The sequence below is a fragment of the Puma concolor genome, chromosome B3 (assembly GCF_028749965.1).
Source record: "Puma concolor isolate L17-30 chromosome B3, mPumCon1.1.hap2, whole genome shotgun sequence".
NCBI classification, from domain to species: Eukaryota; Metazoa; Chordata; class Mammalia; order Carnivora; family Felidae; genus Puma; species Puma concolor.
Genome location: NC_141672.1, coordinates 48,927,599 through 48,946,684, shown reverse-complemented (window position 1 = coordinate 48,946,684; position 19,086 = coordinate 48,927,599). Strand labels below are relative to the sequence as shown.

At 46.3% G+C, this 19,086-nt stretch overlaps 1 protein-coding gene across 1 annotated transcript in view; it reads right to left on the bottom strand.

The window, feature by feature from the left end:
* Positions 1 to 72: 72 nt before the first annotated feature.
* The window catches only part of NID2 (nidogen 2), a 68,806-nt gene continuing 49,792 nt past the window's right edge, over positions 73 to 19,086 (bottom strand). The window contains exons 12-21 of the mRNA XM_086709756.1: positions 13,270 to 13,389; positions 12,224 to 12,454; positions 8,262 to 8,483; positions 7,482 to 7,651; positions 4,906 to 5,035; positions 4,263 to 4,434; positions 3,587 to 3,744; positions 1,999 to 2,122; positions 1,025 to 1,137; positions 73 to 734 (exon numbers count right to left, since the gene is read on the bottom strand). Of these exons, the coding sequence (XP_086565882.1) occupies positions 724 to 734; positions 1,025 to 1,137; positions 1,999 to 2,122; positions 3,587 to 3,744; positions 4,263 to 4,434; positions 4,906 to 5,035; positions 7,482 to 7,651; positions 8,262 to 8,483; positions 12,224 to 12,454; positions 13,270 to 13,389 (1,451 nt within the window). The 3' untranslated portion in view covers positions 73 to 723. The remainder of the gene's footprint in view (positions 735 to 1,024; positions 1,138 to 1,998; positions 2,123 to 3,586; positions 3,745 to 4,262; positions 4,435 to 4,905; positions 5,036 to 7,481; positions 7,652 to 8,261; positions 8,484 to 12,223; positions 12,455 to 13,269; positions 13,390 to 19,086) is intronic.

Sequence of the window (19,086 nt, the reverse complement as noted above, 5' to 3'; positions counted from 1 at the left end):
AATCGTCCTCTTTTGTGGGTGAGGTACATGCCAGCCCCCAGCACTGTTACAGAGACAATACAGATGCTCAAATCATGGGAAAACTTAAAATATTTTATTGGAGTAATCTAGAAAATTTGAGAATTGTTACATCTTTGGTATTTATAAATGTAGTAACTTCTGTGGGTAACTATAGAGGGACTTATAGGATCAGAAGATACAAATTGAAACATTCTAGCACCTTTTAATATAAATAGAAATGCAGTGATGCAGAGGTTAAAAAAAAAAAAAATAGATCTTAGAACTTTTACTGGGAAACTTCCCTACCAGTTCCACATAGCCTTCTCTAGGTCAAGGCTTGTGGTCTTTAGGGTTGTGTCTTTGTACTGACAACCCATGCTTTAATTTCTTGGTCAGAAAGAATCCTTAGCAAAAATTAGATTTAGGGTCTTTCTAGTGAGTTTGACCCTTTAAATATGACGGAAATGCTTATTAAAAATTGCTTTAATAAGCAATTAAAATTCTATTACTTTTTTAAAACTTGTAGTAACTTTTGTTATTCAAAATACAGTAGTAAAGATTGAGGTATAAAACTTTTCACAAGATATACTTAGTCTTTTTGTACTGAAAATGTTCATCTTGTAGGTCCAATTCCTTTTTCACTTTCTTTGCCTGTGTTTGTAGTAAATGCTCTTTAGGGTCCAGATTCTGATTGTAAACTCCAAATCCTTTGTGATGCCGTATTTACTTTCTTCCTGTGAGGGGAGGTAGAAGAGACAGTGGGTGAATATTTTATAACCCAGTTGCAACAACATTTTAAAGGGGAAATATCCTTATAGGCTGACCTTTTTTGTGTATAGTTAAGCTAGTGTAGTCAAGATTGGTCACCCCTGTGTATGGGCCATTAACTTTTCTATTCAAAGTGGCTCTCCCTGGTGGTGATGTTAGTGGCAGCAGCTGCCATCTGGGCCAAGGATCATCAGTTACCAGGTATATCCTTCTCTACCCTGCTGATCCAAAGGAGCACCCTGCACATTTTGTTTACCTGTTGGGCAGTAGGGGTAGACGGCAGTTATCCCGTAGAGATGAGATCGCTGCTCCGGGAGATACTCATCAGTAAACTGGCCACTATCTCTATTTACTGATATAACACCATCCCTGGTAACAGAAAGGAAGAGTAAATTCATGGGATTTAATGTTGGATAGAAACTCAGTTTCAATAGCAAATCTCTGCTAGCCTTCTAGAATATGTATTTTTTTAATTTAACCAAGTGAGTTTTGACTCCTTTAGATTTGAAGATTTTCTAGATGAGTGGTTCTCAAAGTAGTCCCCAGACCAGCATCATCTGGAAACTTGTTAGAAATACAAATGGCCTCAACTCCAATCTACTGAGTCATCAGGAATTATGGGCTGGGACCCAGCAATAGGTTTTAACAATCCCTTGGAACGTTTCTGATGCCATACAAAACTTTTCAGAACCACTGGTCCAAGTCAATGGTTCTCAACCCTTGTTCAACGAATCACTTGAAAATCTATTAAAATACTGATGCCTAGGCCTCACGCCAGACCAATTAAATCAAGATTGCAAGGAATGGGGTAGAGGGGCTTAGACATCCATATGTATTTTTAATGTTCCCCAGTTCCTCCTTGCGGCACTAGTGTAAATTACACTACTTTTCCTTCTCCCAGGTGGACAATATATCCATAATACCTTTTTTAAAAAAAATCAATTTAAATCACATGGCACCACTTAAGGGGGTAGTGTTTTGGATTCATGTACTTCCTTTTTGGATAGTTCAGTGTAAGCTGTGCCACTTTTAAGCTACATGTGAGCAGTGCCATTAAGTAGGACTTAAAAAGCATTAGCACTTGAATGATGTTATCTACTAAACAGAGTTAATGGAAACTTCGGCAGAGGGCATAGTTTACTAAAGACACTTAGTGACATTAGGTAAAATGGGTGGCGCATCTTCCGGAACCCCAGCCTCGTGAGGCACGTCCAGTGTGCGTCAGCTCACCTCCTCCAGTCTGTGTGGTAGAAGTGATCTGCAAAGCTGACAATACTGAAGGGGTAGTTGAGGTGGTTCTGAATGACCCGCCGTCCAGTCCCATCAGGTAGCGTACACTCCAGTTTCTTGGTTCCTTTTAAAACACCAGAGAAAATGAAATCATTCCATACCAGGAGAAAAGTTATTTGCCAAAAATAATTGTGGCAGGTGGAGGCCTTCTGAAAGGAAACAAAGGTAGACGAGGAAATAGGGTATTTTCTTTCCAGTGCAGTGATGCAAATTAGAGAAACTACAATTTTCCTGTTCTGTTACCAGTCTTCAGTTTAATAGCATTCTCGTTTCTTAGAATTTAGACTCTTGATCCCTTCTTGGAAGAGAGGACTGCATTTTTTTCTCCCTAAGTAGGACATTAGAGATAAACTTTGTTCTAATTAAAGTGTCACCTCATAAATTGTCGTAAACATCAGATAAACGCTTGCCCTTTGTAAGCAATGCATAAGGCCCTTAAGAAATATTGAAGGATTTTAAAGACTTATCTTCTAGATAGGAATTAAAAGTAACTAAAATGGCGACATGGCTTATATTTTTCAGTGTAAAGGAAGCACTCTTGAAAATTTTATAGTACCTAAACAAGTCAAGAGTTTCCAAGTTTCATGTGTCTTACGAAACATGGATTTAAATTTCACATAGTTTTTAAAAATATAACTTAAAAAAAATAACTTGTTTTGGGCCAACCAGGTTATAATATTAATCCATCTGCATTTATAGTTCCTTTTATTAAATTAGAAATTCTTTAAGAATGGACATTTTCATATTCTTTTTAGTATAGAAGAAGACCTATAGCATCTTTTCTATTTTTCTAATAAGGAGATCACACAACAGAAAGAACTTGGGTATCGGCAACCTTAACTTACTACCAAGGGCCGTCCTGCCACATCAATTTTCAAAAAATGTCTTCCACGTAATAGCATACTGTAAAATGTTCTGATACTGGCAAACAAACAAAAAAAGCCTCTTGTTCATTTATCTAAGTTTGCCAGTTCCAACAGAGGATAAAATTTCTCTTTACTTTAAAAAGTATACCAGGACAGGGCACCTGGGTGGCTTAGTCGGTTAAGCATGCGACTTCGGCTTAGAACATGATCTCACAGTTCGTGAGTTCGAGCCCTGTGTTGATAGCTCAGAGCCTGGAGCCTCTTCAGATTCTGTCTCTCTCTGCCCCTCCCCCGCTTGCACTGTCGCTGTCTCTCAAAAATAAACAAACATTAAAAAAAAAATAAGTATACCAAGTGCTTGTGTGGGGAAGGGCTAGTAGCACAAAAATGAATTGGGACATAGTTCCAGCCCTCAGATCATTGCCTAAGTCACAGACAACCCCTCCCACCCAAAACCCCAAGAAGGATTAGAAGTATCGACTAAAAGTGTTCTTTAACAGTTTAGACACCAACCAAAGGAGTAGATTCTGTGCTGGCTGTACTGTTGAAAATTGAAGCCAAAAGCTCTACATACTGGGATTTGGTTTTGTTGTAAAAGCTGCGGTTAAGTGCTGGCACCCATGGTGCTGAAGTGTGCTGTGTGTACATGCCATCAGTAATACCTGCGTCTGCCCAGCAGAGCAGTTTGGAGAAGGGATCAAAGGTTAAACCATTAGGTAGTCCAATGTCTTTATTCACCAGAATTCTTCTGTTTTCTCCTTCTAAAGAAGACGTTTCAATTTTGGGAGCCTCACGATTCCAGTCTGTCCAGTACAAGTTGCTGTGGGATAAATTAAATAAAGATTTTTTGCAATAGCGAAAATGAGGCCAGAGAAATAAAACACCAGTGTCTGAGTTTTGGTTACTCTCACCATTTAAGGAACTTAACCCTGTTGCTTCAGCACTAGAGTTTCCTAATGTGTTGCTGAAGGAGACCCACCCATCCAGTTCAAGTGTTAAGACAGCCTTGCCTGGTCAGTGATCTCGGGTGGCCCCCCAGTGCCTCTCACATACTCTGAATTCTCTCTGTATCGCGCTGTCGTCTTAATGATTTTCTAGTTTATTCATTAGTTTACTACCTTACTTCCTCCCAGAATGTGAGCTCCACGAAAGAGCAACCTTGTCCCCTTTGCCTAGAACAGCGTCTGACGCTTAGTAGATCCTATATAAATACTGTTCTTAAGTCCATGCTTTGGAGCTTTTGCACTCTTGTTCTGACCCTCCCCACACTGCATTTAAAATCCAAGCGCTCCAAATTAGGATCCACAGGAAGCAGGAGAATAGGGAAGCCCAGCTGACCCTCGGATTGGATCCACAGCAATGGCTCGAGGATTCACCAGGTCCGTGTGGAAGAGGGCCTTCCGCTCAGAGCCGTCCAGCCTGGCCCTCTCTATCTTGTCCAGGCCGCTGTCCGTCCAATACATTGTTCTATGGAAGTGGTCAATGGCAAGTCCTTCAGGGCTTATCAGACCTGGAAGTAGAACAGCAGGACTGGAGTATTTGCAGGCATGAAAAGGGAACCCGAAGCAGAGAGATCTGCTATGTTTGAACAGTTTAAAAAACAAAAAGTCCCGAGAGGCTCTCGGCCTCAAGAACCAGGTTAACTGAGGAACGGATCCTTTGTTACTTGTCCTGCCACCTCTAGTTTTCCTTCTAGACTACATACCCACCAGCCTGATGGTACTGGGCATGCACAGTGCTGGGGCCAGGCAGCATCAACTGGGGCCACACCCTGAGTTCTCACTGTGAGCCATTTCTGTTGAGAGTTCCAATTTCTCAGCAGGCTCACAGAATTACCTCCTTTCTTACGTAGAAGTGTGTGTTTACAGAGGGGCTGGTATTGCAGTGCTTGAAGAAGTGGCTTGAATGGCGCTTAACCTCCCCTGGTGAACGTAGGAGACTCAAATGAAATACAAAGCATCTTCCAGATGAAGCTGCTGACCTGAGCTGATGATCGTCTCAGGCTCTGCTCCTGGCTCCAGACTGGCACGGCTGATTGCCCGGCCAGCAACATCTGTCCAGTACACCATCCTCTCGCGGCAGTCATAGTCAATTCCCACGACTATGGAGCCCTTTGTGGACCAAAACATGAAATTGGAAGAGTTAGGACTCCATGCATTTCCCCAGAGCTTGTGCTCAGCTGCTGCACACATGGCTGTAGTGAACGACCCACAGTAGTCCTAAGGGCAGCTATGCAGCAGGATTACACAGGTGGCTTAAAGGCTGACTTCTGGGGTCCCAGCCAGGTTTGACCACTGACTAGCTATGACTTTGGTATTTAACCTCTCTATGCCTGGGTTTCTTCATTTGCAAAATGAAGATACTAGTACCTACTTTATAGTGCTGCTATAAAAATTCTACCAAAAGTTCTTGTAAAGTATCCTCATCGGTCATTAGTATACAGCAAGTGCTCAATAAGCACAATTACTGTCAGCAGTAATAAAATGATTTCATGAAATCAGCCCTTTGAGTGATTAGAGAACAAACATTAGTTTCAGCAAAGTAAGTCCTTAATACTGTACTGGGTGAAAACGTACTCCTTCCTAATGGTATCAGCACTTCTGAAACAGCCTTTCTAAAATTCACCAACATAGGAGTGCCTGGGTGGCTCAGTCAGTTGAGCATCTGACTTTGGCTTAGGTCATGATCTCACGGTTCGTGGGTTCGAGCCCCACGTCGGGCTGTGCGCTGACAGCTCCGAGCCTGGGTCCTGCTTCAGATTCTGTGTCTCGCTCGCTCTCTCTGCCCCTCCCCTGCTTGTGCACGCATGCACACCTGTGCTCACTCTCTCTCACAAAAAGAAACATTAAAAATTTTTTTTTAATTCACCAACATACAACAACAAAATTTACTCTTCCTTTTCCTATAACTATGAGATCTTTCCCCTGAGGTTTAATCCCTTATCCCTATCTCTGCTTCTTATACAAAGCAAATGGTTTGGTTGTAATCATATGTAGAAGAAAGTCTCCAGAAGGATGGGTTAAGGAACTGGAGACTGGTGGTCACCAAACCGCTGGTTAGGGAGGTCTTCCCTTCCCTATTGCTAAATAAAGAAGTCTTTTTAAAATGCTGAGTCTGTGGTATTTCTTTACAAAACTGCACAGTACTTGCTTCATTCAGTTTCCAACCCAGACTCCTGGTCTGAGAAGCCCAACAGATGTGCAAAGCCAACATCTAGGGGCCATCTGGCTGTCCCTGAGGTCATACCAGCTCCGTGCTTGCCTAACAAAGCCTCCTGGGGCTGGCTTGACATGCCTCTGGGAGAGAAGTCAATATAAAAAATACTGTACAAAGCAGGATTTGACTCCTGTGGAAAAAATGGGCAGTTGATTTAGAGGGATCTGAAGGTCAAGAACAGTTTTACTTGAAAAGTGAGTCATCTGTCTCAGGCAGGAGTGACATCCATGTGCTTCCAGTGACCTAGGGAATCATGGGATCCATTAACCCATGTACTGTCTTTAGGGTTTCTTCGAAGAGGGAGGCTCAGTTTGAGTAAATTTCCCCAAGACGTGCTCATAACCCATGTGCCATTCTCTCAATTCTACCACCACCTTGCCCGAATGAGAGGCAAGCGCAGAAATGCAGTAAAACCATCAGCCTTGGCTACGACAGTTAGACTGAGGTGTTGACGATTTCTTAGTTTCTCTTAGAGAAGCTTACAGAATAGTATGCTAGTGGTTGCCAACACACCGAAAACTCCCAAAACCTAAATCTTAAAAAACAAACCTCTTTCTCTGAATACTACCTGCTTCTAAGCTTTTTTTGGAATCCCAAAAGTTACAGAATTAGTTTGATAACATAAGTAAAGGGAAACACGGACATTATACTCTTCTATCAGATGAGCAAGTACCTGCTGCATGAAGTTTAGAAATGGAATCAGACGGCTTTCCTTAATAACCATCAGTGCCTTTCTGGCGAACTCCCTTCTCTTTTCTCCATTTTAGAGAAGAAAGCTGTCCTCCAAAATGGAGGGAGGCTGCTGGCTCAGAAAGCGACAAGCATCTCCTATGGAAAGCTTGTCCACTCCTTTCCCAGCGTCCCACTCCACCCAAATCTTCATCTGTGAAGGAGTTAGAGAAGATAGGAGACCGATCAACAGAACCAAAATGGAGGGGAGGGGGCTACAACAACGAGGCAGTCATTAACTTCTTTCCACAGAAACCACACCCTTTAGCTAGTCCTGGACCCTCTGTGGAGATGCCTGGCATGGAGAGAACCCTGGGGACTCGGGCTGAGTTTCTTTCCATTTTCCCTCGGCTCACCATACTGCCTCCATATCCTGGTAACTCTGAACTTCCCTTTCCACTTCTCTGAAACCCCATGAACCACTGGAGAAAGCCTTGGTCAGTCAGACAGGACTCCCGGCAGACAGTGCCCTCACTTTGTGTGGCAGCGGCGTCAGACTCATGGAGTTGGACCGCAGCCCAGAAATCCTCCAGGACCTCCCTCTACCTCAGGCCCTGGCCCAGATCTGAACGCCCTGTACGGTCCCACCCCCACGGGAGAAATCCACTTTACATGCAGTGACAGCAGGGTCTTGGCCATGTCCTTCTGGAGCCTGGTACCATTGAGGGGCAAGTGACCGATCTGCTGGCCCTGGGCGTAGAGCAGGAAAGTGCCCACAGACGGAGGGGTCACATCAGGCCGGGGCAGGGGCCGGGCTGTGGGTGGCGCAACGGTGGGTATACCTGCCGTGGGAAGGAGCAGGAGGGTATGAAGAACGGAGAGGAAAGAACACAAAGGTGGGTGGGGACAGGGGAAGAAGTTACTTTCCACATACCAGAACCTCCAAAAACATCAAAAGGTTTTTACCCTAGACAGATGTATTCCAGATGTTCTTAAAAGAAATCTAATTTCTAGGGGTTCCCCCCCCCCCCAAGGATTATGTAAAACACTGCCAATTACTAGGGAGGAAGACAACAAAACACTTCCCTCAGAACAAAGCAAAAACGTTTTTTTTCTTTTTAAGGGCAAAAAAACAGTATTGTGTCCGCTTTTCTTTGGGCCCCCAGGGTGACACGTGTCCCCTCTCACCCTGGGCTGGGGAGGAGGAACTGCTTGTTGAACTGAGTTCCAGATGTTCTAATTACAGAAACTGCTAATGACAAAACCAAACGTTAAATCCAAATAGGGATTTGGATCACAGACCAGCTGATAAATCAACACGGCATCTTAGCGACTTCTTTCACTGGACCTGTGGGCCCCCCCTTTCCCCAGCTTCACTCACAGCTAGCAGTTTCCATACAGAAAGCCCTCAGAGTGGATGAGGGGGTTGAGGGCTGACCCCCGGGTGCTTACATGCAGGGGTGGTGCCTGGCTGGGAGCGGGTGCCCTGCACTTCTCTGCCATCTTTGTCCACGCACCAGCAGAAGTCACTCTTCCCGTGGCACTGCAGGGGGGTGAAGTGGCCCAGGTCATCGCACTGAGGCACATACTGATCGTCCCTGGGCGTGCCACCGTAGTGCTCCAGCAGGTTTTCCCTCCAGCGCTCGCAGACAGTCCGGGGCCTCCGGGTGGGCTCTGAGCAGATGGGGACAAAAAGCCTTTGATCGTGAGCCAAGGACAGAATGCAGCATGTGGCTGAAGATCCCCACACCTGGCCTCCCTCCTCCTAGTATCCGCCAACAAGGCCTCAGCCAAGCCCCTGGACGTTGGACCAGTCAAGTGCTCTAAGAAGCTCTCCACAGGCATCCGGAGAACGGAGAAAAGCTCCTGGGCCAGGAGGATTTGTCATGAAGGCCAGCCACGTCAGCAGAGAGCAAGAGGAGGTTAAGATCAGGGGTGCAGGGCACACTCGGGCCCGGCCCATGGGGACACCTCTGCCGGGGCCCAGGACCTCTGCTAACAGAGCCCTTTGGTGGGGACCCTCCTTGGGGACTCGGGGGCCTACATGATACTTAAAGGCAGTATTTATTCTTTCCCGCTTGGTTCAAGTTCCAGGCCTGCACCTGAGAGGACAATCTTGACACTGGCCACGCGTCTTACAAACTAGTCCTGACCTACTGCCTGCCCTACTTTGCCCTACTGCCAAACTGCCAAACTATTCCTGCCTCCTATTCCTACCCTACTTAGGTGGCCCTCAGCTCTGCTCACTGGAAAACTATATGGAGTAAGACTCACTGTAATTAGTAGGGGTGCGCATGGAGGACGTGGTGGCCAACAGCACCATACTGACTGTTAGACGCTCCAGTTCCCGGAAGCCCTTTGGCTCAAAGCTGAACCTTTCTCCCGGGCTCCTGCTTCCTGCCCATAGCTCTGCCCCTCCCTTGTCCAGCATCCTCCCCTCTGCTCGCCCTCCTGGCTCACCACCCGGCTTACACTACTGTGAGCTCTTGCAGAGTAGCTTCTCTAGCTGCAGTTTTTCTCCCTGCTTGCTTCCACAGGGCTGTCGCTCTGTCCCAAACGTGGCGGTTCTCTGTCTGCAGGGAGTCTGCTGCGGGCTTTGGAAGTAACTTGTACCCCCGTCTATCAGAGGAGTATCTAAAGGAGCTCGTTAGAAGCTGCTGCTGCTTTAATTCCTGTAACTCGAAGCCTGTGGTCTGTGGAATCACACAGCCAAGTACCTACATGATACCACCACCTGGGTGTATGCCATTAATCTCAGAACAAAAACGGGGACCCTGCTTTCCACCGTCAGCGCTGCTGTCCCCTAGACTTTTTCCTATCAGTAAATAGCACCTCCATTTTCCATTGTGTGGGCCCAATCATCCCTGACTCCTTTCTGTCTCTTGCTCTCCTCATCTGGCAGGTCAGAAAAAGGTCAGCTGTGCCTTCAAAATACATTCAGAAAATCTTCACATCGCACTATAGCCACCCCTATCACCCTGGTCGGAGCCTCATGGTCTCCTGCTAGGATATTACAAAAACTTTCTCACTTGGTCCCTGGCTTCCACCCTCTTTCCCACCCCCCAATGTAAACAGCCAGCAGCCAGAAGAGTCCCTTTAAAACGTCATTTCTGGGGCACCTGGATGGCTGAGTCAGTTGCGCGTCTGACTTCGGCTCAGGTCATGATCTTATGGCTTGTGAGTTCGAGCCCCGCATTGGGCTGTGCTGACAGCTCCGAGCCTGGAGCCTGCTTCTCCCTCTCTCTGTGTCTCCCTCTCTCTCCGCCCCTCCTCCACTCGCGTTCTCTCTCTCTCCCTCACTCCGTCTCAAAAATAAACATTTTTTTTAAAAAGCAAAAAAATACTTCAAACACAGTCATTTCATGTCACTCCTTTGGTCAAAACCTCCACTGGCCTCCAAGAACAAAGTTGGAAACATTACAATTCGGTTCTAGTACCTATGATTCCTCCGGACAAGAGGGAGGATGGTTAACAAAATCCTCAGAGCTCAAACCCAACTAGCTCAACTCCAAGACTCACCAGGTCTGGTGGCAACGGATGCCCTTCAGGTGGCCTCTATAGTTCATAACCCCTGGGAAGCAGAGTTCTTTATAAGACCCAACGGAGAAGGAGACTTCCTCACCCAAATGTGTCTCAAAGAATCTGGCCAGGGAAAGGTCACTTCTTCAAACACTAACGAGCCACCTCAAGGTGGGATGCCCCGCAGAAGTTCCCAACACGGCTCCAGGTCCGCCCCGCAAACTCAGAGGGTGTGTTCTTAGCTCAGGGGACCACCCGATGAGGCACGGCTCTTTGTCTGGAATGGAGACACACGGCTCACTCAGCTTCTGGGAAGTGGGCACATCACTGATACGTGTGCATCCCTCTCATTCCTTACTATTTGAAGCTACTTCTTAATCCAACTACAGATTGATTTCTGGTTTCGGCTGGCAGGGTTTTAAATAGTTTGAAATCTTGGACACAGACTTTTTTCTCTCCCTTCAAGCCAACCCCATTATGCAGATGGGACTAGTCAGAAAAGGCAGCCAAGGCCAAACCAGTGCCAAGAGAGGAGCCTGGGCCACTGGGGGGAGAGTCTGCACAAGACAATGTGTCCCTCCCGTCAGTCATTACCTTCTCATTCTCTTGGCTCCCTTCTGAATCACGGTCCTTAAAACTAAATGCTTGTCTTCGTAAATAGAACTCTGAACCATTCCCTAAGGCAGGTCCCAACCATCTGATTTCTTTAAATCCCAGATGGAGTTAGAACCAAGACTTTTTAAAGATTTTAAAGGAGTGAAACAGGATTTTTCTTTCCTTTTTTTTCCCCCTTGGACCTGTCAAATCTTTTCCTAAAAATAGGGACAAGAGGAACTAGGAATGTCACTGCGGAAACAAAGGTATACATCTAGATCAAACATTACCAATTTTTACCTGTGTGAATCTTAGAACTACTCATGTCCCGGCCGTTGCGATATTGTTGACAGGATCAAAACTGGTGGTAATTCACCAGCTCTTCTTACTCTCATGTTAAAAGCCAAGATTTATCTTGTAAAAATAGCAAGCTCATGGCTATAGGAATTTTTGGCTAAAATGGAATCAGATCAATCCTACATTCTTCATAATAAAGTTCTTCTGTAGTTTTAAAAACGTGCTTTCCACTCTTAACAACTCAGCAAGGAATACAATCTGCCTTGGCAACCTGCAGCTGGCAGGACATGTGAGCACTTGACAGCCAGCCCCCCCCCCCCCCCCCGCCGGGGAGCACGGAGAGCCCTCAGATGGTTACAGACACGCTCACCATTAGCATCTCAGACCGTACGGGCTAACACAACAGGTCCCTGCATCTCTTCGGACAGTGGCTGGGGCAAGGGGGTTCCCCACTGATATGCTGGGCCTGCCTAGAGACAGCGGGGGTCATTAGCTTAGAGCAAACTAGTGGGATCCACCCACAGGTGTCTGCTTATTTTAACTATTGATACTAAACTGGCCTTCATACTGCTTCCTGAAATTCAGAAGGCAGAGTGTAGTGATATAAAGGAACATGTGCAGGCAGTTCTCTTTGGACAAAAGGCTGGTCTGGCAAGATCCGTTAGCTCCAAGGCCTCCCTAAGCTGCCATAACAGGTCTCGGGCAGTGGCCTCAGCCTGACCTACACCATTCATCTCAACGTCCCGTCTTGTACTGGGCAAGTCTAAGGCTGGAGTCCAACGTGTAACAGTGATGTCAGTCTATGTCCCTGTCACCTGAATGTGTGCACAGGTGGGCACAGATCATCTGAGTGGTCCTAGGAGGAAGGAGGCTATGAAAGGACAGCAGTCGGCCCCGAGTCTGCACGGTCTGGGCAGGAGTTATAATCTGCCCCACAGGCTGCACCATTCTGCTTCTCAAGCCCCGGGCCTAGGTCGGTACAAGCTCCTTCCTGCCTGGCTCACCTGCTGGTCCGCAGTGAGGTGGTGTGGAGCCGGGTGGAGTCCGGGTGCCGGGGACTTCGTGACCATTGGGGTCCACGCACCAGCAGAAGCCAGTGCTCCCGTGACACTGCAGTGGCAGGAAGTGGCCCTGCTCATCGCACTGGGGGATGTGCACCCGGGAGCCAGGATAGGTGTGCTGAGCGTGGGCACTGCGCTGCTGGCGTTCACAGGGTTTCAGTCCTGATGTGGGGTCTTCGGAGACCAGGGTGGAGGAGACGTACAAAGAAGGAATAAAAGACATTGCAACCCATCCACTTTTACCAGCTAGCTTCAAAGTCTCTCTTCTGAGGTGATGTTCTTTGCTTATTTTTCCCTCCCTATACTTGGGAGACAGCATAACATGGGAAAAAAAAAATAGCCGGGCACTGAGATTGTGAACTCCTGGATTCTTATTTTAGTTCTGCCACTATCTACCTAATGTCTCCCTAATTCTCACAGTTCACCCTGTTAAGTCCTGAGCTGACCGTACCTACTGTAAAATCGCCCCTCCCTCAGCCCTAAGGGTAAAATGAAGAACCCATAGCTTGTGTCCAAACATCCCAAGAGACTTGGGAGAAAACTAGTAAACCTCTGTTCATCCTCTCAAGTCCAGAGTCTAAGTCTGAGAAGCTCCAGGTCAATGGCAATCACTAGGTCACACAGTGCTGGCCAAGACCTCCTAGAGTGTCACCACGGGGGCTTACTACCAGCTCACTAGGTGCATATGGCTCCTATTTAGTAAGCTTATCCCAGTCCTTCATCTAAATGACACTTACCAAGGCAAAGCAGATCACGACGGGAGTTGAACACAGCTGCCACTAGGTAAGACAATGGGTGGGGTCACACTCCTGGCCTCCCAGATTACTAATAACCAGGGACTTCTAAGTAAACTAGAAGGAGGGAACAGGAAGAAAATCCAGAGCCTAGAAAAGCCTTGGTCCCCGATAAGAACAGGCTAAAGGCTGTGGAAAAAATACACTGAAGGAACCAGGAGTTTTCTGTGCCTCAGGCAGCCCTCAAGACCTTACCAGGCGCGCACTGAAATCCATCCCCATGATATCCAGGGAGGCATCGGCAGGAGAACGAGCCAGGGGTATTGTAGCAGGTAGCCGAGGGGTGACATCTGTTTTCCGAGCATTCATCAACATCTGCAGAGGCAGGAACAGGGATGGGGTTGGGGGGGGGAGGCAGGGAGGAACAGCATGACTTCACTGCACCCAACTGGGGCTACTACACGGCCCTAGTACATGTGGGTCAATGCCAAGGGGTCAACCTTAGAAGACCTCTGGGCATGAGCAGAAATATGCTGACAGCTAAAGGCGGGCTAAACATACAAAGTCGAGGGACACGTGAGCGAACCCATTAGACTAAGAATGTACAGTGTGGAAATCAAATGTGTGGTCACTTCCAGAAAAAAAAATATCCTGCGGTGTATTTCTAGAGTATCTTTCATCCACAGTGAATTCCAGGAAGTTATTACCTTTGAACTAGCCTTTGGGCTGTAAATCACTCACTTCCTTTCAGTACCACAGCAGTAAATACATGTAACAATGGTTTCGGTCTTGCCCTGTTGGCACCATGTCCCTATAACACCAATCTACAGATCCGGAGAAGCCCGGTGAGGCTCCAAATGCTTTTTCAACTAAGTTTGGAAGCACATCCAGTCTCCCGGAATCAGAGTCCTACCATCTACAATGCCCAAGGAATCAGAAATTGTCTCTACTTTCTACCTTTAGAAGAAATAGAAAAGCGTCAGAAAAATATTATCAGAAGTTTGGAACAACACATTCAAAAGAACATCTAAGGGCGCCTGGGTGGCTCAGTCAGTTAAGTGTCTGACTTCGGCTCAGGTCACGATCTCGCAGGTTGTGAGTTCGAGCCCCGTGTCGGGCTCTGTGCTGCCAGCTCAGAGCCTGGAACCTGCTTCAGATTCTGTGTCTCCCTCTCTCTCTGCCCCTCCCTGCTCACGCTCTGCCTCTGTCTCTCAATAATAAATAAACATTTAAAAAAAAATTTAAAAAGAACATCTAAATTTGTCAGGTTTATCAGTACAAACAGTTCAGGCCCTCCCACTCTCCACATGGTACTGTAAGGATTAAATTTCATATTTCTCAAAACTGCAACATCCTAGGGGTGTCTGGGTAGCTCAGTCAGTTCAGTGTCCAACTCTTGACTTCAGCTCAGGTCATGATCTTGCGGTTCCTGAGTCTGAGCCCCACATCAGGCTCCATGCTGTTGGTGTGGAGCCTGCTTGGGATTCTCTCTCCCTCCCTCTCTCTTCCCCTCCCGTGCTCTCTCTCTGAAAATAAACTTAAAAAAAATTTTTTTAAGTTACAACATCCTAGAACCTTACATGCCAGCTTATAGTCCTTTTATTTACTGCAATCAGCATATGCAGACAATAGCAAGACAGTCCCCTTTCCCCCCAAAAAGCCTATGAGAGTCAAACTATTAAAACCAATGGCTACTGGTTGAGATAAGCTCTCTGCAGAGATAGGAAGTCTTCCAGAGTAAAACAAGGATAAAGAGTGTAAGTCTGATCAAGGCTCCACTGAAAAGAAAGCCTTCACTTTCACGAAAACACCCAAAAAACGATTTAAAAAATGGATGAAAAAAGGTGGGTTGGGATGATCAATGTGAAACCTAGAAGAATGTGAGTCCCAGAAGTGAATTGCATCAATTTGCTATAGCCCAGGGCAGAGACACATAGAACCCAGGAAGCCCAAGAGCCACAGCCTGAATTTGACATGGATCAGCTGGGGACAGAGTTGGCCCCTCAACCGGCCTCCCATGCCCCAGGTGAAATCTCTTCTAGGAGTATGACTACCAGCCTTGCTATGACCATGCGCTCACTGAGCCACCCTCCCAGGTGCTGGTGAGCAGACACGTTCGCGGGAGAGGAATCTCTTATGTCATAATTAGCGAATTCACATTCTGCCTATCCTCAGTCTTAAGGAAGTTTCGTCAACATACATTAGCTCCCCTAAGTCCAAAATCATCCTGAATGCTTGACAGAACGGAGTTTAATGCCACCCAGAGAGGCTCTGCCCAGATGAACTGGCCTCCCTAGTCACCTTCTTTCCACCTACAAAGGCAGGAAAGTACAAGGTTAGAAACAAACAAGGTTTTCTGGTTAGCTCCTCAGTCAACCAAAAAGAAACCAGACTAATCACAACAAAAACTCTATCTCCAATCTAATCAATAGGTTCTATATTGTCATATATAATTATCTTTGAGTCTGGCCCTCAGTCTCTTGACGAGGACAACTCCAACACCTAGCTGGGCAAAGCCAGTGACCATCCAGTTCCTTGGGCCTGCAAGAGGCCATAAAACTGGCTGTAAAACCAAAGCTGTAAAACTGAACATCCAGCAGGAAATTAAATGCAGGAAATTGAAGCTATTCATAATACATATGCTAAAAGGACTTCTCATGCTAACAGGAACCCCAGGCAATGACAGGAAGCAGGAATTCCTGAGACACAGGGCCTATTTCTAGAACCCATGGATCAGTTTCTTGAGATTGTTTTTGAACTAAGGGAGAGGGGACTCCCCAGAGCTACCAGGTTCCTTATGTTCTTAAAGCCTATGGCCTAAGAATTGTGATCAGACTGAAAGCCAGTCATCTTCCCACAGATACTAGAGTCAGGGGGAGGGACACTAATGGTTGTAAATGACCAGCAGGAGAAAGCCCTTGAAGGGACAGAAAGCATCACAACTGAGGAGCCCCTGTCCCCTAGAAGCTGGAGGAGGTAAAGCTCCCTGAAACACAGTCCCCCATACCTCCTTGGAAGACCTCACACCATGACAGAAAATGAGTGCAGTCAGCCACTCCAGAGCCTGGGCTCAGAGCAGGCTATGGCTCCTCCCAAGGAGTGCTAACATTGAGGGGTGTGGGGGGAACTGGGGCTTTTGTGTAAAGAAGGGGAGCTCTTCCCTCTATCACAGGATGTCAAGTGTCAGGACAGAAAGCATGGAACACTTTCAGCCCCTAGGGAAGGGAGAAACTCCTTGTTGCTACGCTCAGGTTGGGAGCTGCCATTTATGCCTAACAATCCCTTTCAGGGGTCTTTAGGGGCTGTCAGAACACTGAGGTCAAGACGACAACGTTTGGGGCACAGAACTCCTTTGCCACTCAGATAATGAAACATGGCTCAATGTCAGCACAATTCTCCATTCTATTCTGTTAAGCTGGTAAAACACCTGTATGGAACATTTGTTAAAACCCTCCATTTTGAATTCATGCTTTGGTGTTTCAATGCTTTCACTGCCGTAATTCTGAGCCCATACCCAAATCAGGCGAGGTCCCTTCAAAACAAACCCAACCACCGGATTACCAGATTCTAGCTACCCTTAACCCATCCCACCCAACCCCCTTTGCTTTCAGACCATCCAGTGAAATTTCCAGACCCCAATAAAGGCTTCAGCCCACAAGTTCTAGCTCCCCACCTATTCGGTCAAGCACCTTGCTGGGTGTGCCCCTGTGTGGTATGTGGTGACCCTCTCTCTGGGACCCATGAGCATAATAAACTCCTTCCTTGCAAACCTTGTACTCTTCTCCTGTGGCTGCACCAACTTTACCACACCTTACTTAACATCTCTCTTTTTAGAACAGAAAACCAGAGACAGAATAACCTAAGTGCCTCTCCTCACGTCCCTCCTGAGCAGTGATGGTGCTGAGGGATGTCCCACCCGTAACTCAATCGCTTCTCCTGGAAAGGTCCCAACTCAAGACACTCTGCTTCACCTGGCAAAGTTACCAAGATCTATGAGGACAAACATGCCTGAGAAATACCGGCTCATACCAACACAAGGTGGACATCAACCCTGAAACCGTGGCAATCGGGGTTGATTGAGGGAAGCTGGAAAAGATTGAACTCTACTTGGATAAAAGTAGTAACTGCTGGTGACTCAGACTAGACTGAGAACCCAAAGCCAAGTCCAGCCTCTCCAGGGAACCTGGTTTTTAACAAACTGGCTAGAGAAAAACCCACACGCCTTTTATTGCTAGTTTAATGGAGTAAAGAATAACATGCATGCTTCAAGAATGCGCACTTTCCACAAAATAGAGCTTCTATCTCTATTTTTCTCTATTTTGCTATTTTCTCTCTATGGCCACGGGTACACATGCACATTGTGGCATGTCTTTAAATATGTGCATGCATGTGCATACACCCACACACACGTATGTACGTATCCTGCAAATCACCTTCATGACTAGCCCAGTCAGATTTAGGCATGGCATAGGTCTTTAGGAAAAGGACTATTCATTCTCTTCTACTCCACAGTCTGAAAAGCTTGGAAGGCAACCCATGGTAATGGATTCTGGGAGACAGCCTCTAAGGAACCCCAAAGATCCCTACCTCCTAGCATTTGCAATCTTATGTAATCCCCTTCCCTTGAGTAACTTGCATCTAATCAATACACGAAAGCAATACTGAGGGGATGTCATTTTTGTGATTATAACTTCCAATTTGCTAAAAGACTTTCTGCCACCAGCTTTGATGAAGTAAGCTACCTTGTTGGAGGTCTGCGTGTCAAGAAGCTGAAGGTCATCTCCAGGCCACAGCTAACAAGGACCTGAGGCTCTCAGGCCTCAAGGAATTGAATCCTGCCAATAACCATGTGAGGATGTTTCCCCAGTTAGGCCTTTAGAGGAGACCCCAAGCCTACCAGACCCCTTGTTGCAGTTTTGTGAGGATCTTTTTAAGCAGAGGACCAAGCTAAGCCATTCCCAGGCCCTTGACCTATAGATAATAAATGTGTATTGTTTTAAGCTACTATATTTTGGGGTAATTTGGTATGCAGCAATAGATAACTAATACACTAAGGGAAGCAACTGATGGGTTTTAAGTTTGTGAGTTCCAGAGAAAATCCCAAATGCAGAGAAGCAAAGATTGAATAGGGACAATTAAAAATGGCAGAAATCAGCAAGAGGGCAGTAATAACAATGAATGGCATTACTCACAAGTTCCCAACATGGAAAAGTAACCAATTTTAACATGATCCCAAAGATAATCAAAGTTTTACAGGACAAATAGAAGTTAAAAGAAGGAAGAGAGAATGAATCTAGACGGGATTAGGGCAAAAACTATCTAACTCAATTAACATTCTGATTAACACTCATCACACCTAGGCTGCAATTGATTTCAACTTGTTAGCTTTAGACCAAAGACCTAAGAAGTGAAATACTTTAAAGGCACAATCTCTGCTGACCTGAGTGGCCGGATGTTTAAATACGCAATTCTACTGACAAGATTTTGCTTCTCCAGGCAGTCTCATCTCTTAAATGTGCTAAATGGAACTGAACGGTAAAGATTCACAAGGGTGGACAAAACATTACTCCCGCATGAAGAACACAACCATGAGGAGTTTGTGCACCTCACATCCTGACCCCCATACCTGTGGAGGCTACCCTCTGTGTGTCAAGAGTGTATCTATTACAGATGGAACTCTTGGGCTGGTCAAGTGGGAGAAGCATCTGTGAATTCCAAATCTACCTCGTTCTCACTGGGAAGCAGTTGAGCTCTAAAACCGGGGATATTTTTAGTAGAGAAAAAACCAAAACAAACCAGGGCTGAACTGAGCCACGGCTTTGGGTCATTTCAGTATAAACTGTGTTTTTAAGAAAAGCATACAGCAGAACTTCTGTACAACAGAAGTGGAAACATGAAAGAGCCAGTTCAGACGATACCAAATGGCCCAGCACAACGAGGAAGGAGAGGACGGCTGTGCTGCCCTGACACGTGTTCTGTCCAGAACGGACGGCATCAGTGGGCTCGTCCGGGAGCCTCTCCGCTGAGAGGGAAGGGAAGAGGAATCAGGAGGAGGAGAAGCGAACATCTGGG